Source organism: Zonotrichia albicollis, chromosome 1 (genome assembly GCF_047830755.1).
Source record: "Zonotrichia albicollis isolate bZonAlb1 chromosome 1, bZonAlb1.hap1, whole genome shotgun sequence".
NCBI classification, from domain to species: Eukaryota; Metazoa; Chordata; class Aves; order Passeriformes; family Passerellidae; genus Zonotrichia; species Zonotrichia albicollis.
This window is the reverse complement of record NC_133819.1, coordinates 9,419,947-9,446,263: the sequence shown is the minus strand read 5'-3', so window position 1 is coordinate 9,446,263 and position 26,317 is coordinate 9,419,947. Positions and strand designations below refer to the sequence as shown.

The window sequence follows — 26,317 nt, the reverse complement described above, 5'->3', positions numbered from 1 at the left end:
AAGGAAGATTGCTGGTCTAAACTTAGTTTTTTGAGCATGTGTGAATTGAAAATGGTTTTAAAGTCAGCATGTCTTAATAAAATGTCTCTGTCCCAAAAGTCCTAGATTCTGTTTTCAAGCTCTGCTTCATTCTCTGATTAAGATGTGTATTAAATGCTATTCAAGCTGAGCTCAGGTGTAGCCAAACTTCTGAATATTCTCCACAGGAGATAAATGGCAGTGTCTGTGCCACTGTGCTTGAGTTTGGACAGCAAAAGAGGCTGGGTGTGAGTGGCATTTACCTGCCCAGAAAATACACTTACTGCTGGGAGGATACTGTAGTTAAGCATTCAGGCAACTTTGAGTCTGCAGGGAAATGCCTTGCAATTTTATTGTAGTGCTCATCACTCTTGAAAATGGGCAAACTGGTCATCATTGCCTGTGTTCTGATCTAAGCAAATTTTAGGTGTATTGAACCCTACCTTTCTTGAGATTTTACTCGGGATTAGACTGACATTTAGGTTTAAAGAGTGCAATTCCCGATGTCAGGCCCATTTCTGTACTGGATATTATTCTTCATTTTTGCAGAAAATGATTCAATTGAATTAATCTGACAGGGCTGACTGGATGTCCATCACAGTGCTGCATTACAATTGCTAAACAGAGTATTGGAAGGGCACTAGGTACAGTCTGGTAAAGACAATACATAATTTGAATGACTGCACTAAGAGAGCATTTCTGAGTTCAATAAGTGGGTTTCCAATGGCACTTGGCAATTGGGAAGAGGAAAAGCAAGTGAGAGCAACTGCTTGTGAGACTGACATAACCTCAGCATAACACTGAGCTACATGTTGTTCTCCTTGGGCTGAGAGTAGGCTTGGCAAGCACCGGCAATCAAGCCATCTGTATAACTGCATCAGATTTCTTGCTACCAAAATGGTTCAATTTATGGGATTGTTTTGACAGGCATGTTGGGAAATACAGAACATATAGTTTTCATCATTGTTTACTTCTGTTTTTCCTCTTGTTCCCTTTGACATTGCCCACTGGCTCATATTAGAGTTTGAGCTCCATTTAGCTCAGCATGCAGAGCTGGCCGTGCTGCCAGTGTCCCCACAGAACTCCTCCTGTGCCTTCATTTACATGCTTCCTTTTTGTTCTTTAACCAGAAGGGGAAACTTTGAGCCTTGAATGCATAAATCATTAGGTCCAGGTCAAAAATAGGCCATTATTCAAAATGTTTGTTCTCGCTCATCAGATTTGTACTTAATCTTGGGAATTTCTTGAAAACGTGGAATCCATTTGTAACATTGTTCAGAGAATTGGAGCATGAGGCTAAACTGGTTATGAGATGAGCATCCAATATTCAGCACTACTTTTCTGTTAAAGTTGTCTAACTGACCATTCATGAAGCAAGTCTGGTCCATTAAACTGGTCTCCTACTCTAATTGCCCACAGCAGGATTTTAACAAGACTTCCAACTCACCAGTGAGGCAGAGCTTAACTTCACTGGGATCAAGGTGCTCCAAAGATGCTCTAAATCAGCAAGATGTGCTCTAAAATCAGCCAGAGGCCCTGTGCTAACATAGTTTGGAACAAAATCTTTGGTAGGGGAATAAGTGAAGTTTTTAAGTTAATTTTCATATGGCATAGTATTTGCTGCTACATCTCCTTCATATTTGGTAGGGAGTGGTATATAGAGCCAATAGTGTTGGTGCCTCTGCTGTTAGATCCAGAATGGATGCAAGTCAAATAATAACGTTGACTTTTATATAACAATATGAGGCAGCTGACAAGGAAAGTTGCTGTAATTGCCTTCATTTTATGGACAATGGAATTGCAGATCAGGAGGATGTCTTGACTGGGGTAGCTTGATGGATCTCTCCCAGAGGAAGACATATTCTGTTCCTCATTAGTTACTTGTTTGGCTACAGGTATTCTCTCATTTAGGTATAAAACCACTGAAGACAGTGCGATTGTTTAGACAGACTAAAAATGATTTTCAAAAAAGCTAGCATTACTATACATTTTTATCTGGAACTGAGAAGAAACTCACTTAATGGGATTGTTCCAAGTTGTGCTAACTTCCTGGGAGCAGATTTTAAAAATTACTTCTGATCACTGCATTTTTCTTGTAAATTGAAAAGTTAAATCTTAATAGTCAATAGCAGAGGAAGATTATCATTCAGTGTTCTATTATTTAAATTACCTCTGTAAGTGGATTGTTCCTTAAAATATTTCTGTTTTCAGCTTTCTCACTGGGAGGGACCTAGACACTGGAAGATACAAAATCTTATTTTCACCAGACAATCTAATTTTCTGGTATTCAATGTCCAGTACACTTTGTGGAGACACTTTGACAATTACATAAAGTTGGGTTTCCAAATCCACTCCTGAGCATTTAAATGGATTGCACTAATTTTCAGAAGTGCTCCGCTGCTCACATTAAAGTTAAGAGATATTTATTCCTGTGCTTTCATTTCAGACTCATCTCTCAATAAAACAGCTTTATAGGCTAGATCCTGCCTTTTTTGATTTGGTGGTTTGGTTTGGGTTTTTGAGGTTTTTTTGTGTGTTAGACAAAACTCCTGATGAACTTAGAGGGAGCTGATTGGCTCAGGATTATTTTAGGTTAATCTAGTAGATCTCAATTGGATGATTTTTTTTTTTACATTATTAAAATGGATTCAGAAGTTTTCACAACTATGTCATGATGTTAAATCATGAAATCAGTCTTGAACTGAGCTGGGGAGTCATTTCATCTGAAGGGATAATGCAGTACTACCATATAATGTTGTCTGGTTTTAGCAGAGGTATAAGCCATATTGTCCAGAAGGTATAACGGTGCAAGAGCCCTGCCCTGAAAAGTGAGATCAAACAAAAACAGTAGTGAAATATTTTGCAGATGACACTCTGAAAGACTTTGAAACTTTATCTATCAATCTATGTATCTTTAAAAACCTCAAAGGAAATATTTATATTTCTCTCCCCACTTATTTATTTATTGTCATTAGTGTGTCAAAGTTATTCTACCAATAATATGAGATAGAAATTGGCATCTGAGTGAGCCAGAGTTCTGCTACTGATGCAGTAGGGTCTTAATCTATCAACTAAAAAAATAACAATTAGGGTAGCACTTACAGGTAGAGATGTTTTAGAAGATAAAGCAATGGAAGGAAGTACATTATACATTAATTTTATATACCTTCTGACTCTCTTTTCATCTGCCAAGAGAGCTGGAGATGGAAACTTAAAAAGGACCTCAAAAGAATTATTTTAAACAGTGAGATGTATCACATTTTCTTTTAGCTGCTGTTATTAGAGTTACCTTGAAAGAAGGTGCAAAAGATAAACCTATAGCAAATGGAATGACAGCAAAGGTAGGAAACCCGAAGTAAGCACTGTCTCAAGATGTCAGCTGGCAACATCTGTATCATCTGTAAAAAGGTGCTTTGCCATCCAGCAGTTGACTCTTTCTAAGGCCAAAATCTAGCCTAAAGGTGATCAGAAACTTTCAAGGCAATAAAAAAAAGTAGTGGTAAAATCAGATCATAGAATCATAGGATATCCTGAGTGGCAAGGGACCCATGAGGATCACAGAAGTCCAATTCCTGCCCCTGCTCAGGACACCCTGAAAATCACACCATGTGCCCAAGGATATTGTCCAAACACTTCTTGAGCTCTGCTGAGAGTGCTGTGACCTGGGAGCCTGTTCCAGTGGCCATCCAGCAGGGTGTTAAAGGCACTGCAGAAACCATTTGTTTTCCTGGACATAGAAAGGGTTCCTCAGGAGAGCTTGGAAAATGTAAATAGCACCCATGAGAGGTCCTTTTTGTGCTTTTGTTTTTTTACCAGCTTATGCTTTGTGTCTCTGAGGCCTATCTAAACTGTGATTTCTCTCTTAAGGATTCACTGTTACTGGTGTTCTGAACTACCTTATCACACACTCCTGGAAGAAAATGCTTTGAATTGGAACTCCCTTGGCCCTGGAATTTGAGGGGCCACAACCCAGGGATTCCCTCTGTGCTGTACTGCACTGCTTGGAGTGCCAGAAAGGCCCAGCACCAAAGGAGTTCCCAGATCCCCCACTGGGAACTGCACTGACCATTTTTACAGATCAGATAAAGCAGTGTGAACACTACCCACAAGTTTTCTCCAAGTCTTTGGCCTTGATAAAATATTTCAATTGTCAGGGTTGTCTAAAGAGCCTTCTTTCTACTTCAGTCTAGAGTGTCTCACTATTTGTAAGACACTTATCTCAACACTTGTTTTTGTCTTTCTTTCTTGGTTTGCCTAACACTTCCTATTGAATCAATTCCATAGTTGTTGAACCCTCACAGTCAATAGACAAAACATTGACTATTGAAAACCCCACTGTCTAATACAGAAACTGAAATGAGCAGGCTGAATACTAAGGACAGTATGTGCAAGATCACAAATATCATCTTTTCTACAAGTATTGAGTGCTTGCACTGAGGATGAGGGGAGGGTCATGGTGGGAGAGCAGGTGATGTTTGAAAGATTGTCCTTGTGAAAGCCTGAAGTCAGATGGGTGATGTGGGTGAACAGTGCTGTTACAAGGTCAGTTTGGTTAGCACTGTGCTGGTGGGAATGGTGTGGTTCTCTCCATGTAAACAAAGTTAAAGGCAATCACTATGCAAACCATGCAAGAATGAGCAAAATGAAACACTAAACAAAAGCAAAGCTTTAATTGAGCATGGAAAATCATGGCTGGGCATTTTTAGAGAAAGTTTGGAATATTCTACTGTCCTACAACATAGCTGTCATAGAACTGTAATGAACAGTACTAAATTGTATTTTCCACTCTTAAGTGGAAGTTGGAAAAATTGCATTGGTAAATATCATGATTGTAATCATTCTTAATGGGAATCCTCAAATGTGACTGTGGGATCAGCAATAGTATTGGTACCATAGAATACTCATCCTGCAGCTTTCCTGTGTTATTATGAATGATAATTTTTTAGCCTATCAAACTGCATCTGAGTTTGTGAGCCTTTGTCTTTGAGTTTGATATTGCATGAGAGTTACTAAGACTGCTCTTGGATGCTCAGGTTTGCAAAACAATGGCCTTCCTGCACCATTTTCTCACCCATTTCCTCTCCAGCATTATTGCTGATTTGTAGCATTCAAATGCTCTGATTTCACCCCCCATTTACTGCTGCTGCATTGGCTTGTGGCAGCATATCTTGTTTTTGAAGCTGGGGAATGCTTTTTCAGGGCAGTAGGGAGGGATGAGCTGGGAGTAGGATGTTGAGGCTCCCTTGGTTAAAAAGCAGCACCAATGGACACAGCAGCCTTGCCTGCATCAGGCTTGCTATTACAGTAAAAGCCCACTTGCTGACACCAATCATTTCTGTAAAATTTAAGCCAGCCTCTTTGGGAGAAAAGATTTAATTAACACCTAAACCCCAGAGTAACTATGACAATTTGCTTTCATAGTGATGAGAATAATCACGTTTCTATCCACTGTCAGTCCTTGAAATATAACAGTTTTATGAATAATCTATAGTACATTTTTTTTCCTTACACAATCAATCAGATTCTTTTGTTACTTTCACAGAAGAACATTTCTGTCTTAGAAATCTAGAAAATCTCTATATTTATCTGGTGCCTAGAGGGGCTACCTCTGGTTGTGTGACAGGAGGTCTCCTGAGCATTTTGGGCTAGTAGCATGAAGGGAGGCTGAGCAATTCCATGCTAACCAAGATCCACATGAGATATCCCATTATTTAAATAGAGGTGCCCTTAGGGCAGTGCATGCAGAAACCAGTGAAAAAAAAATCACAACCAAAAAAGAAAACCAGCGAAAAACAAAACCCAAACCCCCAGTGTTCATTGCAGACCATAAATAAAATAGTGGCAATGAATTACCATGATGTAAAATTCGATAAAAAAGCTTTAACTCTGAGGTAGAAATAGTGACCTTTGAAAAAAGCTTTGAGAAAAATCTTAGTCCAGTTGAAAAGACTGTGTCTAATACCACATGCTTTTTTGGCACCTTCTTCTACTTATTTTAAATCCTCAGAGGAACAAGTACAGAACCTTTTTTCCTGTGAGTTAATCTCAGGAAAGTTGTTTCTGCTTTACCATGGCATAAGTTAGATATGCTTGTAAGGTATAATTTTTGGTCTTTGGGGCTTTAACAATATTGAGAATAAATCTATGATCACAATTTAGATAGAGAATGTTGTCTCTGTTGTTTTCACTAGACACTGTTATATCATTTCTGTATCTTTTTTCTTTCCTAATACTTTTTTATTTGGTTCCACAGTACTGAACAACTAAGCAAGGTAGGATCTGCATATTAGGGATGGAATGCTCTAAATACATCTTTATAGTTGTATCAGCTCTAATAACCTGAAATTTTTGCAAATACAAATTTTGCATCTGGATAAGTGCTTTTTAAAATTATAGCAGTCATATTGTGTTAGGCTTGATTGCAACCTGTTTTCTAAATTAAAAAATGTAAATGTGGCATTGACAAAGGTTAAAAAGATTTAAAGGGGTCTCTGTTAGCAGTGTATGCACACACCAAGCTAAATCCTATGTATCTAATCAGTATCCTCTGGACTGTGTGTCTTGCTCCATTGTTTACTTTCAAATCCATAATAATTTTGTATCCTTTCACTGGGCAAAGATTCATTTTAAAATCTAATGAGTTTAAAAATATGCTTTTCACTTGTCCATTTGATACCGAGCCTGCAATTTGACTTTCATTGTTTGTTTCCCTCCTTGTCTCGTCAATCCTTTTCTTTCTTTCTGTCCTTTTACTTTATTACATTTTTTATTGAGGACTGAGATGAACTGGTAGCTGCATCATGGGCCCATTACACTTCCTAACAATTCCATTTGCACCTTATTGTTTGTCTTATTGCTGGAAAATTCAGGTGATTCATCATGCCTGAAGAAGCACCTGATCCCAATTCCCTTGATATCACGATCACTATGTGACAGGAATACAGTTAGTGGTGGCTTTCAGACTCAAAGAGGCCAAGGTGATAACTCTTTTGGGACCTTTAGCCTCTCAAGTATTGATGAGTTCCATTTTTTTAATGCTCTGTTTTCTTGCTCCCTTTCAACAGCCCCCTGAGTGTGGAAAAGGGCTTGGAGTTAATAAAGGAAGTGGCAGATCTCCTGAAGCTGCAGATGAGTGTCTTCGATGATGTCAAGTATGTACATGGGATTTTCTCCTTTTTTATTTTATTGGATGTCTCATTATTTTTGAATAGTTTGTCTTACAAGGAAATATCTGCTCTTTACTGTCAAAATTAAGGAGAGCAGGCAAGAGGGGAAAAAATATTGATGAGGGGAAAAAATTTGTAACATTCCCTACACATGGGAACAAATTATTTTGAGAAAATTATAAAGAATTAATTTTTTTACTTCTTTCATAGGGAAAAATAATCTGTTTCAAATGCTATACAAATATTGCCAACTTTATTTAACAGTTTCTAGACAAGGAAAGTCTTCTGAAAGGTAATTTTACCCAGCATTGCTAGGGGGAAAAAAGACATCAGAGATGGATAAAACTTGGGTGCCTGGCTTTGAGTCTGGCACATGGCACACTAGGTCATGCTTTTTGGTCAGCTATTATTTAACAAGTCACAGGGAGTTCAACTATGCTGAGCACTGGTTTTCCTCCTGTGATTCATACTGATGAATGCTCTGCATGTTAATGTCATGAACTAGGAGGTTATGATCTGCCATGTCTAGTAAAGAGTTTCAGACTGAGGTTTTTCTGAAAGCATTTTGGAAGAAACAAGTACTTCACAAAACTTCATCCTCTCTGTATAAAACACAAGGAGTTTGATGTAAAGGTAATTGAAAAGAAGGGTCAGCTGTGGGAGGGTTTTGTGAAAGGAAGTCACATCTTGGGTATGCAGGAAATAGCTGATGTCTGGGTAGCTGAAGTGCAGCATCTGTCTCAGCCCCACCTGTGCTGCCATCAACTAGTGTTTGATTTTCCTTTACAGAATGGAATTAATTGTTTAATACTCTTTTTAAAACCATAGACTGATAATGCTTTGTCTTTAGTGGAAGTGTTTATTCTTGATTGTAAAAACCAATAAAATTGTACCCCTTCTATAACTATATTTGGATGGAGAAATGGACTACTGGTGAGAAAATTTTTTCAGAAACCTGGAAAATACCAGGCATATTGGCTTTAGTTATTGAGAAGGAAAATATTCCCATATTTTGTTTGCTTTGATTAATGTATTTTGCTTGTATTTCATGAATACTGAGTTTATAAATTGAAAAAAATATGATATTCTATTATCTTTCTTGTAAGGAGACTTTGTACCCTTGACTTTGGACACTAGCAGATAAAGTCTACTGCATATTTAAAGGAGAAATCCCATGGAAAATACCTCTGCTGAATCAGGAGGTTCAGCTTCATTAACTTCATTTATTTACAGTACAAGAACACTTTCACCTACCTTTCTAATTTTTAATATGAATTCTTTTGGTTATTTTTTATCATTTGATAAATCACAACACTTTGCGGCTGATAGGCTGTAGACTTGTTCTTTAATGGTAATAATAAAAATATCCTTCCAGCGGTATAGCCAGCTGTGATGGACCTTTCTTTTAATGAGCAGAATTAGCTGCATATTTTGCCTCTATTAATATGCAGACACATGACTGTACTGAAAATATTTGTATGGTCAGTACCTTAAAATTCTGGTATGATCTACAGGAAGTCCAAACAGGACTGAGCATCCATACAATGTTTCTATCCATGCAATGTTTTTATCAGTCTTTGCCTTTTAAAAAATCTATAAATCTGGTAAGGCTTAGCCTAAATCTTGAATCAATGAAGAATTCATCCATAATTGATTTTTTTTTTTGTTCAAGAGAATGAGATGCTTTGACTCAGGTTAAACCCATAAAGTGCTAAAGGAAGGTGGAGCTGACCAGTAGGTAAACCAGTAGTAGAAGCTTTAGACAAAGACCTTGCCAAGAAAAGATGACACTTTTTGGATTTGTTATTTTCTTGACATTGCACCACTATCAGTGGAAAACAGTACAAATTTGACTACTCTGGTTAGCTTCTCTGTGGTCTCATGGAGAGGAGTTCCATGAAAAACCTGACGTCAGGTCAAAGTCACCACTGACATATCAAGAAATATTTCTCAGGAAATCTGCTTCTTACTTGGGATAAGGCATCATGGGTGATTTATTTTATTTCACTGGCAGCTAAAAGTACCCTTTTCCTTAAACATTCTTTTTTAATTTTTTGTAAAAATGGGGAAGTTATGTAGAAAAAACTTTCAGTTAGAAAGAAGAGTTATAAAAGGGATGAGAATTTGTCATACTAGCCTCCTTTAACTCTGACCTGAGTATTTGCTTGGTCTGGAATTCTCAATTCTGTCTTTTCTGTCCAAGAATTCACAATGGTTGGAAAGAAACAGTGTAGACTTGAACTTGTTAGATAATTGCAAAGATTTCAGAGTAATGACATGTTTATGAGAATCACAGGGTTAATTTGAGAGTATAGAGAAAGTCAAATAGGAATAGTGCAAGAGCTGAGGAGAGAGGGTAAGTGGTGAGTTATTTTAAATTTCTTTAAATTCTCAGATACCAGTTTATAGTCCTTTTCTGTGAAAAAAAAAAAAAAAAAAATCCACAAAAAAGGAAACAAAAAAAACCAAAGAGAATTTAAAGGAACTGCTTCACTAATAAATTACTGCTTTTAGTTAGTTTTCTCTGCAAAATATCTTTCCCTCTTGCCTACATTTTTAGTTTTTCCCTGTGCTTTGAAGTTAAGTAAGTGAACAATTGCCATGGATAGGAATCCAGCACTCTGTATTAGCTCTTGATTAGCTGGTGCTTGGTAGTAATCAGCTTATTCTATGAAGATAAAATTGTCTTTCACAATCCTGCCAACTTTAAGGATAGACTTCAATTCACAGGATATCCCCAGGCCTGTCTTCCAGAGCATTCAGTCCATCTCTGCAGCTGATTTGTTGTCAAGTTCACATTGGCATAAACTTTGCTCGCCCTGTGAAGCAGATGAGTGGGAATAGATTTAGGGAATTCATAATTAGAAATATTTCAACATTGAAAATAAGATCCAACATGTTAGTTGTCACTTTTGGATACAGCCTGAATCTTTATGGAAGTAATAGTTATGCTTAATATGTTTTGTTAATGGTTATGTAGCTGTCAAATAAATTCCATTATTTCTTATTACATCATTAGAGACCATTAAAAGGATATTAGCATGCTGATGTAATTATGCAAGCAGACGTAAAATTACTATAGTTATGATTTTATAATCTAATTATGGGTGTCCAATGCCCCTGGTGATTGATTGTTGGACTGGTATCAGGGATTGAAGTCAGATGGGTACTTTTGTTTAGGAGGGTTTATATCTATTATCTTTTTAAAAATATGACTTTGCAATCTGCAACATTGGTTTTCTTCATATAATTGAGTTATCCACAACATGATATTTTATCAAGAAACATCCAAATATAATAAAAATACCAAAATCTCCAAGCTCAACTTTGAAAGTAGTGGAAAGGACACAGAATTAATAGTCAAAGTCATTGATTAGTGAGTAAATTACTTAACTGGTTTCTGATGAGAATTCAAATAATTTTTGAATATGTATTTAATGTTCTCACATTTGGAGTATTTTCTGCCAACATCAACTCTGACCTTAGGAGAATACCTTTGTTTGGAAAGAAAACAAATTATTCTGATTTCACAGTATTTCAGGTCTTATATCCTACCATTCTCAGCCTCCCGTTAAGAGTGAGATTTTCAGCTGAATATTACATTCTCTCTAGACTGATATGATTTTCCCAATTGCTATTGAAGATCTTTCACTCTAGGTGTCTCTTTTTTTCCCATTTTGTTCTGCTTTAGCTTTCCCCACCCATTTATCTTAATGGTAGTTTCCTCATTTTTGCCTTCTAATATACCAAAACTCAGTACTCAAAGAACTGAACTTTCAGGAGATGTGCTAACTTTACCAGCATTTCCATTTTCATATATATTTTTTCAGCAGAAAACCTCTAGCAGAGCATTCTTTATTCATTCCATAAAACTACATTAATCTCAATCTGCTGCTGTTGTTTTGAAGTGTAACTATTCACTATATAACCATATAATCTATATATATAATGTTAAGAGTGAGCAGAACACTTAGGCTAAATATGAAATGCTAATATAAATAGATTTTTTTTTAAGTTGAAAAGGCTGATTTTGATTATCTAATATAACATCCTGGATTGCAAAGCCATTTCATTTAACCACTATTCCCTTATCATGAATTGATGGATTTATATTGTGAATCCAAAACTAAGTTAAAAGACCAAATCCCTCATCTTTCAGAGTCTGAATCTACAACACCCAAGATTCAGGCTGGTTGTTCAGCTTTCCCCTCACAGTGCTCCCTACCCCCACTGGGACTACAGGTGAATTCAGGTTTACTTAAATAGTTCATTATATGAAAAATGAAAAATTCAGGTTAATTGAAGCTATACAAGGAAACCATATGAAGACTTCAGCTGATAAATATCTTTCAAATTTTGTAGCAGACACAGCAATGTGATTTCACATTTTGAAAAGAAAATACTATAAATTTGAAGTAATAACTCGTTTCAAAATTTAACTAAGCTTGACTAATTTAGGTGATGAGAATAAACAAAAAATTGACTTTGGACTGAACTCAAGCCATTTTCTTGTTTTGTTCAGGTGGCCAATCTTTTGAATAACATTAATTATGATAGACTTCTGAAATATTGAATCACATCTATATATTTTTCTATAGCCAAATGTTTTATTTCATGAGCAGAAAAGAAATCCTCAGTTAATGAGTAGCTCTTCAATGTTTCATTTTATTTTCATTGTTCAATGTGTGACTTCAGGTTTTATTTATTGCACTTCATTCAAATTCTGCTTTGAGGTCAGAAACCCCATTTCCTTCTGTTTTGGTTTGGATTTCTTTTCCTGTAGTGCTCTTCACTGCACTATCAAAATGCTTGGCAAGCATAAATTGATATATTTAACTCATATGAGATATGGGGTTTTATTAGGACCATCTAGAGCTGGAGTTATGCATGAAAAGATTAGTGTCAAAGCTTCTACCGCTACAAGGTGTCCAGTGTGATGTCTCACTGCAGGGTTTACTCAGCCTCTTCTGAAACAAACTTACCCTGAGACAGAATCCCATTGGCTCCAATCTGCTGAGCATTCCATTACCTGAGCATTTAGCAGTCCCAGCAATCAGCTCTCCATTCAGGCAAAGGCCTTTAACAGAAATAAATAAATAAATAGATTCCTGAAATTATTTTTCCTCAAATGAACTGAGAATGAGTCTAAGTCTGAAGTGAATGATTCCAGCAGAATTTAAAGTAACAGGAGAACCTTTAAATCTTTATTATTCCATACTTCATTTGCAACATACCTCCTGAAGTCTGATAAAATTGAAATGAAGGTCTTCTCTACTACTTGGCCACCATTCATATTTGGAGTTCAAAGATCCTATTAAAAAAAATTTGATTAAGAAAGGTTGCATTTTTGTGTTTGAAGTATCATAGACTTTTCCTGTTATACAGTAGCATGTCCATAGTTTTTTAACAGTTATGTGTAAATGGTGATTTTAACAAAAGCTTGAATTTGGAAGTCTTATCATGAGGATAGTTACAAGCACATTCTTTTCATACTTCAAATCTCTTGTTTCCAAGAACTGGGGTTAGAGACATTTTGCACCTCCTTTTCAAAGAACAGGCCTTACACAACCAAACCCTGCCTACCATTATCCCTGCTCTTAGGAAGAGCTGGAACGGTTGGGCTGGAATAAATACAATTTGAAAAGCCAGCCAACCATCCCAGTGGAAAGAACCTGAACTGAGGAAGATATCTGAAAATCAAACCAAGTGGTGAAAGTTTGGAGCAGCTTAAAACACTTCCAAATTGGAAGTGTTGGGCAGGCAGAGTGGTGAGTGGATCTCCCAGCCTCACCTATTATAAACATGTGCATTGGCTGTAGTGTCCTAATCATGCACTGTAGGTTTTGTTCATTGTTTGTCATGGTACTTTTATAACACCTGAAAAATTCAATCAACCAGTTAATCATATTCAGTCATCCAGAACCTAAACACTGGAACAATACTTGGCATTTTCACTCCATTGTGCTGATGGGTTGAGACATGTGGTGTGTGTATGCTCTAAATGTGAACAACTCAGGAAATTATTGAGGGGCAGGACAGTGTGAGGGAGAATTATTTAACCACTGAGCAGTGGTAGGACAGGTACCAGGGTCTTGTTAGGTTTGTGTTTGAAAAGTTCCCTCCATAGTACAGATTCTCCATTATTTGGTGTGATTAATCTTTTCTTGTGTTTTATGTTGAACATCTGTGGATTAATATTTTTGCAAAGTTTTTTTTTTTCCAGATTGACAGATTCTGGATTCTGTTGTCTATGTCATTTAGATTTACTGAGAGGAATGTTCTATAACTCATCCTGCTCTCCTTAAGATGCTGTAAATTAACTAGAAATATTGCTTTTTATTTCAACTCCATTTATTGTCCAGCTATTAAGCAGGATTCATATTTCAATTTGAACTGTACCATGCTTAGTCTCAATAAAAAGGTAGACCTTTCAAGAAAGTTGAGCAGTATTTTTCATCTGCTCTCTGATCTTAAATAGCAAACGAATAACTGTGGTTATTTGACATAATCTTGTTTAAAGTGTTATAAAAGCATAGCTCAGGAATAATGGAACCCCTTTTATTCAAACTTGACTTCTCCCACAGATTTAATGAATCTGGGAAGCAAATTATGTGAAAAATGTATTACTGTAAATCATTGCATGCGGGCACTTATAAGAAATTACATTGTGTTTTCTGGTACATATTGTCTTATTTGACAACTAATTTATAATATAAAGATTCATCACTTTTTAGAGGAATGATGATAGGGAAAACAAAAAGGTGAAAATTTAAACTATGCATTTTTTTACTTAAAAATTAGTTATTCCACAACCTTAGCATTACATTAGTCTTGTGGCTTTTCCCCCTGAGGTACAATACATTCTGTGTTCTTTTCTTAAATGAATGTGCATATAACCAAGATAATTTTGCCTCCTCCACTGTAACTTTCCTCCTAGAAAAATATAAAAATCATTAAAGTAACAGGAAGTATTTTGGCCTGCAGCATTTTATGAATTCTAGGTTGCAAAGAGAAAGACCATAAAAATCTAAGGAGATTCTTATAAATAATATGTATGGTGCTTGGCTTTCCATTACAACATTTCATCTCATTAAAACAGAGGATTTGCACCTTTGTAATCAAAAGCAGAATCAATCCACTATTATTGATATATTTTTCATGGGCTCCTAGGTCCCTGCTCAAGAGTAGGTTTTTACAGATATGTGAACTTCTGAAGTCTAACCTTTTTTAACTTCATATTTCTCTGCTACTCATCTCTCTGTGTGACTGAGAATGCCATCATATTCCTTTTTTAATAAAATCAAAGTTCATAACATTATAGGGTAGTCAGGGTATACTCTTTTCTTTCAAGCAAGTCATTGAGTGTGTGCCAATGCATTTGATTTATATAACACTTCACATATTATTGACAGGTAATAATTCCTATTCTGCAGATGGGTAGATTGAAACCCAAGGCAGTTTGCTTCATTTTCCCTTAAATGGCACAGGACCTGATGACAGATATGAGAATAGAAACAGAGAACTGTGATTCTCACTCTTGAACTAAAGCTTCAACCACAAATAGAATTACTAATATTAGAAATGAAAAAAAGGTTTTCATGTAGGGATTTGTTTAAAAGAATAACCTCTTAGAAGAAATATAAAAAGTATTTTATGTCTATGTCTGTCTTGATCCTCCTGCCCTTGGCTGCCTGATTCTCCTAGAAGTACAAACACATTTTTGTTTCTCTCATTTTGTGACCTGGATGGTTGGATTGCATGAGCATTACAGACCTGCTGACCCAGCCAAAAAAGATAAAGGATTGTTTTGCATTTTTGTCACAGCCTAGCCAGTAAATATTGCATAAACAGGTCAATAAGTTGAATTACAACCTGCCTGTGGAAGGGTTTGTATTCCTTAAGAGCCATAAAGACAGAGCAAATAGGCATTTGTAGGTGCAACTGAAAAAGCCCAATAAATTCTACCTGCAGTGCCCCCTTTGCCAAGGAAATATCTCTGCCTCACAGCTGACAGGGGAGCCTCAAGAAAAAAATCTTCTCATTGTTGTTCTCAGAGCTGAAGGAGAAGCCAACAAGTCCTTATGAGGACAAGCAGGAGAGCTTTGGTTGTAGCACTCAGAATTTGGTGGCCTTTTGAACTAAGACAGCAGCAAAGTTTGGGAGTTTTTTTGTCTTTGGTTGTGCTGCCTAATACTGATGCAAGAAATTTGTGTCCTACATGGATTCTATCAAAGCTCTGAACATTCTGAACCTGTACCTCTGTAAAGCCCTAACATGTGAGTCATGCTCCTCATTAAGGATTGAAAGTCACTTCTGCAAGCAGAGCAAAAGGTGACTGTCATCCCAGCAGGGAAATTTTATATGTGCTTTCAACGAGTTCCATTAACAACACAGGTGTGTACAGGGTGAGTAGGGCTGAGGCCAGTAAAATGCACTGAAGACTTACTGGGTGAATATAAAAAATGTTTGTAGATACAAAGGTATAAAGAAGGAGAATGGAAATATAAATAGAATGCTTTTTTTTCCTTTTTTTATGACACAAATTTTATACTTTAGCTTAATCCTTGGGGAGTGGAAGAAAAATCACTGTACATTTAAGAAGCTTTTTGAGACCATTCTTCCACCTTCACAGGGTCCAAACAGGTTTTTTTTTTTTTTTACTGTGAGAAATTATAGCACTTGTATGGTTTGTTCTTTTAAATACTGTAATTAAGAACCTTATTTGCATGGCAGGCAAAGCTGGCAACTTTCATGTACTCAGTGTGGTGAAAATGTCAAGTTTCATGGCTTGTGACAGATTAATAGAAAAATTATTTTAAAACTCTGCAAATTATTCATAGATATTGAGTAATCATCAAAAGTTGCATTTTGTGAAGAATAAAAATAGGGCAAACTGAGTGTAGCATCAATCTCTAAATTAAGCGTTGTCTCTTTTCTAAATCATTTAAATTGTAGGCTTAGCAAAATAATCTTCACCTCAGATGAAGCAAGTTGTAAAATCTTTAAAATACTCTTTCATCATCTTTTGCAATGTAAATTAGGATCAGTGTACTTAGCACAATTTTGATGCATATAGATTAAATGATTAATACAAAATTAATGATTAATGTAAAATAATTAAAGCTCCATCTTTTAGTATCAGTATCAGAGACCCACCAGACAAGGATTGCTGTTATTGGAAAGTGTCCCTTTCTGGACCAGTCATCCCTTTCCTGTGTCTTCAGTCTGGAAATTATTCTAATGACAGTAGTGTGTCAGGCATTTCATTATTTGAGCACCTTATCGTGGCCTCTTCTCTGCCCCTGAAATGCTGCTCTGTGCAGTCACTCTTCAGTGCTTATGTCAGGGGGAGAGCAGAGGGCACAACAAGGTGTCCAAGACTTGGACACCTAATAATTCATACCTGATAATTCACCATAATTCATCTGATAATGCCCCATAATTCACACCTGATTTGTAAAGAATGTAGCTTTCAGAAGTAAATCTGGGCTGCAGCCATCAAATCCAGACCTAAGTTTTGTTTCCACGTAGCTGCATTTGTGAGAGGTGGTTGCTCTGAAACTGTCAACCTTTCTAATCTTTGTGGTCTACCTGTTATGCCTCCCAGCTGCCTGGTGAAAACCCCTGCAATGAAATTTAAAGTGTGATAGGAAATCAGGCACTACCTGGTGAGCACTGCAATTAGTGTCTTTCCCTTAGCAGGGATTTTGCTTTTCAATCTTTAGTTCCTGGTCACTGTCAGACCACATGGAATGCCAGGACAACAAGTCTTTAACTTTGTCTATGATGTGTTTAGTGCAAGAACACTTCAGAGAAGGATGCAAACTCTTCCTGCTTAGTGTATATGAAGGATATAAATATTAATAGATAATATATTACTTACTGTATTGCAGGGTATTCTGGAACACTGTGCATCATTCTGCACTTTAGGGAGCATGTTGAGAGTTTCGTGAGAAGGGCTCAAAAAACTCATTTTGCTAAAACTGAAAAAGATTTTTTAAATTGATCACTGGCTATGCATACATACCTGTCAATAGGAATGTGAGAAGACATACAGCTCCACATTGATATTTCTGCAGTCCAGGTGCAAAGTGAAGAAAATCTTTGAACAGTAAAGATATTAAAGAGTGAGAGATGTGTGTCTTTTTAGTATTAAGTCTGAGTGATGATCAATAATTCTCTACTCAACTGTTCAGGGATGTTATTTTGTAGCAGGTCAGCCCAACACATCCTTTGCAAGCTTTCCTGAATCTTTGAAGCTCAGTCAGGTACCTGCTTCTGTAATTTAAATACAGTATGATGCAATGCTTCACAAAATAAAGTCTGGTCAACAGTTCTGGTCAAAAATGTTGGTAAAATTTTAATCAAGTGGTCAACTGATTTACAGCTACTCTGAATATCAGAAGGAGAAAAAAAATAGCCATTGTACATCTCTTAATCCATTCATGTATTGTGTGTCAGTGTCCAGCTGAAATTTTCTGCCTTTGCTTTCCTCTGTAATTCATGCTGTAGAAACATAATGTAGTACAAAAATGCCTCTGCTAATTATGTGCTTTTCCCCATTGATTTGATTTGACATAACTATGTTTATATACCTCTATATATAATATATAAAACATTTACAGCAACATGAGCATCCTAATTTTTCCAAAATTGAGAAGGTGAAAAGGAGGCTTCAGTGCAATATAAACAATGGACATAAGCTTCAAATTCCTAAACACAGAAGGCATAGAAATGTGTACACATTGCAAGTCATTAGTTCAAGCCCACCAAACGTTTCCTGAGACAATTACCTTCGCTGCTATAAAATTTGCTTTGCATAGTCCTCTGGAGCGTTACTAATTGCTTTTCTTAACCTCCAGAGATTAAAGGATTTTGAAATGAACATATAGACAAGTGGTGACTTTAATTTCAAATCTGAGCTTTATTAAGGCAAGCCCTGTTTTATTAAATAGGGTCATTAAGAGAATGTTTCATGTTGGAAATAGCCAATCCTAATCTCCTCATCTTCCTCCAGTCTTGAGAAATTGCATTCTCCTTGTATCTTAAAAATGAGATGCCACCTCAAATCATTTCCATCTGGCATCAGCTCTGTGTCTCATCTTCAGGAGTGCAGAGAGCCATGTTGGCACTTGTTTCTGAGATCCTTTTCCACTAGGGGGTATGATAGACTGTGAGTGCATCTCTTGGTGAACGCACGGTGAGATCTTGCAGCGCTGGAGGACGCGCACACGAGGGAGAGGAACAAGCATGCAAAGCCTGGCGCATAATTTATGGAGATTTAAATCCTGTCATTCATAAATATAATTATAACCCACGGCTTGAAAGTGATATGGACCTTGCCATATTGATCACGCTCCAGCTCTGTTTATTCACATCATTCATTTGTTGACAGGGAAAATATAAGAAGAATGCTGTTAGTTGTAAAACAATTAACAAAAGGAAATATTTCTATTTTACACAAAGAATATTCTTTGTTTCTGTGTGTGGTGTGCACTCCCCCACCTTCAGATAGGAAATATAAACCCAAGGGGAGGGGATTTTATTAAATCAGCAATCAACCTTCAAGTCATTTTGGTATAAACACTGTAATTATTTCATCTCTAGTAAACAGAATAAAAGACAACAGCACATAAGGGTGACAATTTGCAATATGCTTAGAATGTCTTTGTTAAAAAAACCCTTATTATGACTGAAGGCAACATTATTGTAAGTAAAAAAAAAAAAGGCAAAAGTTGTGACAGCCAACAGGGTGGGTAATTAGTTGGTAAAGTTCAAATAATAAATTTAGCAGGTTATTGCAACAGGCATTACATTTTCTGCGGGGCAAAGTCACTATTTATTATCCTTGAAGCCAGAACTTCTTACCTTTATTAAAAAAAATGTAAGAAAGTATAAGGAAAAAGTGTTAAGTGCAATTACATTGTATAGTCCAGATACCTTCTAAAATTCAGAATCTTCACTTACTTGAGTATAAGTTCATTTGTGTCAGAAAAGCATTACTACAGATTTACCTGGGGGTGATTGTAGTAGCATGCAGCTCAGGGGGGGATAGACAAAACCTCCTGTCTGACATTTTTAACCCCAGTTGCAGCAGACGTCAGATGTGGGTGAGGTTTCAGCCTGGTCAATGGTTTCTGTGTGACTTTTCTCCTGCCCAGCTGGGTGAGGGCTGGCTGGGGTAGGGTACCAGCAGGAGTGATGCCTCTGCTCCCCCAGCACCTCCCTGGTCTGTGGGAATGGTTTGCTTGCAATTCATCAGCTTATAACCAAATGTGTGCACTTCAGTGAGCCTCTGTATTTAGAGCAGTTTCAAGACAATTGCCATTAATGTTAGCCAGGTTTCAGAGGGTCTGACACAATCTCATCTACCCAACTCAAATTTCCTATCAGAGGTGCATTTTATATATCTTGAAACCTTTTTTCAGGCTGGTTGACCTCTTGTTAAAAAGTCTTTTAAAAATATTTTGCAGTCATATAATTACTGGTTTTGTTTAAATGTTCTCATCCAACACATAATGAACAGTGAGGAATTCCCTAAAGGGCATCTTTTGTTATTGAAATGTTTATTTATTGAGTGCTTTTGCCAGAAGCCCCCATGAGAAAAATCTCATTTTATGAGCTCCTGAAGCAGTCAGTTCCCAAAACATCAAGAAGAAATGCAATTTTGACCAAGTAATCTCAAGGTCTTTTGTTTGCTTTTAAATAAACAGAATGCCAATGTGCAAAAAGTTGTGACAAAAGCTGCTTCGTTTTTTTGTATTTTGCAAATATTCCTAGTGAAGCCATGCTGATCTGGTGCTCAGGTGATTTCTAACATACAAGAATTCAATTGCTACAGTAGAGGAAAACAATGTCCCACAGAGCATCATATGAGTGGGTGTTTCAAATGATTCTGAGATTTATTCTTTCCTGCAGAAGAATGGTCTTAACTCAGTGGCATCCCACTTGCATGAGGAATTATTTTCCTTGCTCTGTTTTTGTTCTTGATTTTCTTGAGCAGTGAGGAAGGAACTACAGTCCTTGTGGCAGCACTGATGTGGGCATGACTCAGATCTTCCCGTGTTCCTGGGTTATCCAGGTGGAGTCAGTAGAGAATAGTGGGGTGGTTGCTGACAGGCTTCACTCCTTGGAAATCCTTGTCTCTCACTGCCTGGGCTGGGTCACTGAAATGATCCAGTTCTAATCTGTGATTTTACTGACACCAGGAGGTGCAAGGCTGCTGGGAGTGGGGCAGGGCAGCACAAGTGGGAGGAAGTGGGGAGTGGCTGAGAGGGAAAAGTAAAACATCCCAGTAAGGGAAAGAGGGCAGGAAAATTTTTGTGTTTGCTGATAGAGCTGACGTATAACTACGTTATGGTTTAATTTTTGTGTTGGTTCTAGGTTTTCAGCTATAATGGACCATGCAGTGCAGATTTGGGGGGAATATCTGAAATTGGTTTTTCTTTCCCTCCTATCTTGGTGATGCAAGAGCTGCATACTGGGGTGATGCTGTTTTTATTTAAAGCAGACTGCTACTGGCACTGTAAATATCTGAGCACCTGAGAGGAATCAGCATTTCTCTTAGGCTGGCAGAACAGAAAGAAGGACAGTGCAAGATTACTTAGAGTCAGTGTTTGATATCCTAAAACAGGTGCATTTTACGGTTGATTATCTCAGGGTTAATGACAGAACAGTCTGGATTTTTGTACAGCAGTTATCTCAAATAAAAAGTACTTTGCAATTGTTGAGTATTTTCATCTATAATATTAATATGATGTTGACAAATGTTTTATACTTGCCTGGCATTATTAAAAGTGTTTCTTGACCATTAGTGACCAGGCTTTTAGAGTATCCTTTTACAATAAAGTCTGTTTTCTTTTTCTCCCCTTCCCCCAAGAGTACTTCAGGAAAAATGATTGATTAATGGTAGTCACTGTTAACTCCAGAATAAAATGTGTGCAGTGCATGCTTTGCTAGTAAAAGATGAAAGGATATTTCATATTCTTATTCTTCCTCTGATTCCCTTTGTAACCTCAAAGCAAAGTCTTACATTTAAGAAAGAGTTTTTACTATGTGAAATGGAAAAAGTTTAAAGGTATTTCTGTCTAGCATATATGTGATCCAATTAAGCACACTTCATTAAGTGCTCTCCATTCTATGATTGTAGAAGATGAACGTGTCACTAAAAGAATAACTTAATACTTTATTTCAAGCCCTGCAACAAAATATTTTTCAATTTATTTCTTTTATGCAAAATTTTTTTGGATTTCATTCTCTCCTAAGGCACTGCTATAGGAAGTCAAAAGCTATTACATGTACAGTTTTAGCCCATGCACTTCACCTTTTAAGCAGGGTTGCTCTTCACAGTATAAATATAATTCTTTTCTCTGATAATATGACTTTAAAAAACCTTAGGAACTTGCATAATACATATTATGTAGGTAAATTTTATAAAATAGTGCCAATTTTTGGGGTTTTTTCGGACCCTATGTTCTTCTCTTCTGTAAATGCTTGCATTATAATTGGTATAGTCTCTTGTTCCCCAGAAATTTTTCTTCAATAATACATTCACTATATTTTTATGTGTATTTTTGTTATGTGTTTTGTAGCTAAGTATTTAAGTATAGTTTTAAGGACATGGACCTTGAATTTCTTCTTTCCTTTCATCAGATGTACATGTGGGATGTTTATTGGGATGGATGGAGAATGAATGCAACATTACAAATATAGATTTATTTTTCCTTAAAATTACACAGTGATATTTTTCAGTGAAGCCCTGAGTACGTTGCCATTCTACATCTGCCTAATTAATTCCTTCCTCTGTAAACATCTTATAGATTTTAGTGCCATAAAGGATCATCAGGCTACATGCAGAAAGGTCTTCAGAAGAGTCAAATAATTTCCTCTCAAAAGTTGTTATCCCCTCTGTTGTTAAATGATAAATACTTTGTGGTATTTTTCTGGTCAAAACCAGCTATTGGGTCAGATATGTCCAGAATCCCTTCTCCACACATATTCTTGCAGAATATGATTAAGATAAATATTCAGAGTTTTTATATTGTCCCTCTGACTTGCAGTTGTGACAACAGGAACTGAAGTTGTGTTGATATTGGGAATATAAATGTGAAGGTACATGTAATCTTCTTTGGATGCTGAATTCCAGTGATGAGCTATGCTGTACTTCACTGAATAGCAATTTCAGTGCCTCCATTTTTCCATCTTCATAATAAGAACAGTATTTACAGAAGTGTTCTGAAGTTTAGTTAATGTCATTGAAATTCTTTCAGATGGGCACAAAACACACACAGGAAACCACAAGAGGTATAAAAATGTATGCAAATGTAGCTAATGAAGCAAAAGGAAGAGGGCTAAATGGTGTCTTAATAGGTTCTCTTTAAAAACCTATTTTGATAAGGGATATTATGCCATGTCTCTTGATTATGAATCTTACATTTTTTTAATAATCTCTTTCAGCGTGCTGGGACCAGCTGTGACCTTCCGAGTGCGCTCAAACCTCCAAAATATTTCAACTGCAGATGTTGCCAAAGAAGCAGGTAAGTCCCTGTCCTCCTTTCCCAGACTGTGACCTCCCACATGTCTGTTTAGCAGTCAGTACCACTGCAAACAGCGCAGACACATCCTGTTCTCCCAGAAGACTGACATTTAAAGGGGGAGAGTGTTGAGAGGTGAGTGGCATGTGAAAAATTGAAGTTTAACATCTTTAAGTCCATTAAAACTGTTTGAGACTTCCTTGTTTGTCAAGAAAACTAAATAGAGGCTTGTCATGAAGTTCCAGTGTGGTGAAAAACGCTTCAGTGTTGTCAAAACCTCATAAAAACACATTAGTCATTTGTAAAAGATGATCACTTTTCTCATACTTTTTTTCAGAGAACAAAAATGTTATTACACCTTAGCCTTAATTTCTGGAACAAAAAATGATAAGATATGCCTTTTTTTGTTGTGCTGTTTCAACTATTTCAATGACAAGTTAGTCTTGGAAGTAAAGATTGCATTTCTAGAATTAAGCTGCTCCTGAGTAAGTACCAGTGTTCTAAGGACTACTGTTGGCTCCTTTTCAGCTTGGCTGTTAACTGTAGTATGGAGTTGTTGACTAAAAAAAACCAATTTTTGCAAGGTATCTGAATTTATGACTGTTTTGTTTCCAAATGACTCAATTGATAGACTTTAAATAATCAGAAGTAAACAAGGTGCAATATTGCTTGAAAACAGAAACAAGAAAAGTTCATGTAAATAAACACTGGGAGTTCCAATCTGTTTATTAACTTCTACTTTTGCTTCACCATGGATGAATGTAGTTACAGAAAAAACTGGGGTAGCCCCCAGGCCAGAATTTTCCTTTGCAGAACCCTTTGCATTGGAGAAGGGTCTTGTTAACTTGTGATTAAAGAGTAGCAGGGTCAAAAAACCGTTGTTGTGTAGTGTCAGAACTACCAATTTACAATAAGCACTGAATTATGTGACTCGTGAATGGGTATGATTGTTTTTTTTTCCTGGGAAAAATTAATATGGTTTTTTCATAACAATGATCTTCCCTGTCTTGTAAACTTCTTGAATCTCTCTGAAAGGACCAACAAATACGATGATGTTGGTAGAGCCTGCTGGATTGCCAGAGGCTTTTGGCAAGATCTTCCCAGAAGTTTCTATGGAAATGAATTGTTTCTTAGAATATGGAATATGGAACAGAAAAATGGTGAATCACTAATTGGTTAGGAGGCAAGAAATGGAGATTAGGAAAAAAGTATTAGTTTTCTAAAAGGCTAAGATAGTGAAAAAAAAGGTGGAAGGATCTCTGCTCAGAGTGTAACATTCAACATAGTTATAAGTGAATTAGAAAAGAGAGTGAGCAGCATGGTGAGAAATCCTGCTAATACTGAATTATTCACAGTAATAAAGGTGAAAGTTGGTCTTAAATGTAGAATAAAGGTGAGTGAATGGACTCAAAATGGCAGATGAATTTCATTGTAAATTACTGTAAAAATTTCGTATGGAGAAAAAGTGGCTTTGCATACAAGGTCTGCATAGTAATGTAGTTAGTGTAGTAATGGGTAATTTAATGAAAATGACAGTTCAGTCTCCATTATCAGTTGAATGAGGAAAAGTTTTTTTAAGGATTATTTGAAATGGAATAGAAAACAGAATAATAGCATTTGTTCTTTCGTAAATATGTCCTTTGCCTTTATTTAAATACCACATACCTCATACCTCAGATGGATTTGAAATTCTGGTTGAAATGGAAAGATTCAGGGAAAGGCAGAAGGCATGACTGTAAGTATGGAATATCTTCCATATAACCAGTGTTGCAGTAAGAAAGGAAACTTTATTTTGAAAAAAAGAAAAATAGTATGGTATGAGAAAGGTCTGTCAGCTCTAGAGTTGCGTAGTGAATATGGACAGGTTGGCTTTTGCAGTGCAAGAACAGATGAAACTGGCAGAAAGCAGGTTTAAAATAAATCAGAATGCAGTTTATAGTTTTTCCAGTTGAGGATAATGAGGCTTACATGTATTCAAAAATTATACGTAAGGAAATTAATGGAGTTGACATCCACTGAAATTCAGCAAGGCTGTGGAAACATTATCAAATCCAGGAGGTTCCTGATGTGCCTTGGCCTGTTCCTAACAAGCTACTCTGAAAAGTAAAGAATGCTGTGACTTGTTTATTTCAGCAAAACTCAAGATACAACATTCTGGTTTTGCTTACCACTGGAATCAAAGTAGTTGTTTTCAACTTCCTTAACTTAAATGCTACTGAAAAAGTGAGGAGGTTCTGCGGACAAAATAATGCCACCCCGGAGAAAGGGCAACAAAATTGCGAAGGATCTGGAACATAAACCCTGTGAGGAGTGGATGAGGGAGCTGGAGGTGTTAACCTGGAGAAAAGGAGGCTCAGGGGAGACCTCATCACTCCCTACAACTGCCTGAAAGGATGCTGTAGCCTGGTGAGGGTCAGTCTCTTCTCCCAGGCAACCAACAGGACAAGGGGAAATGGCCTCAAGCTGTCCTAAAGGAGGTGCAGGTTGGATGTCACTGAAAGGGTGGTTAAGCACTGGAACAGGCTGTGCAGGGAAATTATGGAGTCACCATTCTTGGAATTGTTCAAAACCAAACAGACATGGCCCTTTGGGATATGGTTGAGTGGGCATGATGGTATTTGGTTAATGTTGGACTTAATGGTCTGGAGGTCTTCTCCAACCATAATGTTCCATGATTCTAAGAACTGCTGCAGATTCACCAATTTAAATTAATATTTTATCTACTCTTTATTACATTAATATCCCAAGCATTTTTTGACTTCTGTTTGATTAGTAAATTGAAACTTACAGGATTTGATGACTGCAGAAAGAGGTTTATAGGAGTTTTACGTAAGTTCCTCTTGGTATTTCAGTGTGGCCATACTATTGTCATAACTAAACCTTGTGTTTGTCTTTTACATAAAAAAAATCTAAAAAGAACTCACAATTTTATCCATCCTTCAAATATTTTAAATTTAAAAAGTATCTTATTTTTCCTTTCTAACTCATGAAGTTGCAGTGCTTGTCAATGTACTCACTAATCAGTTCATTTATTTTAAGCAGACATCTTACTTCCAGATCTCTAGACCAAAAATAAATTCTCTTAAAAAATCAACAGCAGTATATACTTACATAAGAAGTTTTTTCAGGCTCTAGTTGTAATTATAAATTTTTAAAGTCAACAGTGTCTTGAAGAAAAGCATTGAAACTACTTAATTTACCAAGGGAAGCCAAAGGAGAATAAATCAATGCATACTTCCAAGGCAGGCACAGGTAAATGCATAGTTCCATGCTGCACTGCTATTAGGGAACTTGACATCCCTCCAGGAGCTTGGAAAGCAGATCTTGTTTACAGAAAATGAACAGACCAAATGGACAGAAGAATTTCACAGTCTGTCACATCCTTAGAAATGAAAAGAATTTGGAAATTGAGGTAATCAGATGCCATAATAAATATAGGAATGTAATTTATTCAGATTTGCAAAAAGGAATCTATTTGTGCAGGTGTTATGTACATGCAAGTCTCACTGATAGCCACAAGAACAGTTTCTGTGCAGCAGTTTGGTCTCATTATTCATGTAGCATATATTTTTGTAACCAAAATGGATACACTTCATATTT

At 36.6% G+C, this 26,317-nt stretch overlaps 1 protein-coding gene across 1 annotated transcript in view; it reads left to right on the top strand.

Annotated features, from left to right (window-relative positions):
• Positions 1 to 26,317, top strand: part of PTPRN2 (protein tyrosine phosphatase receptor type N2) — a 634,871-nt gene that overhangs the window by 264,584 nt on the left and 343,970 nt on the right. Inside the window, 2 exon segments of the mRNA XM_074552744.1 lie at positions 7,083 to 7,169; positions 22,641 to 22,720. Of these exon segments, the coding sequence (XP_074408845.1) occupies positions 7,083 to 7,169; positions 22,641 to 22,720 (167 nt within the window).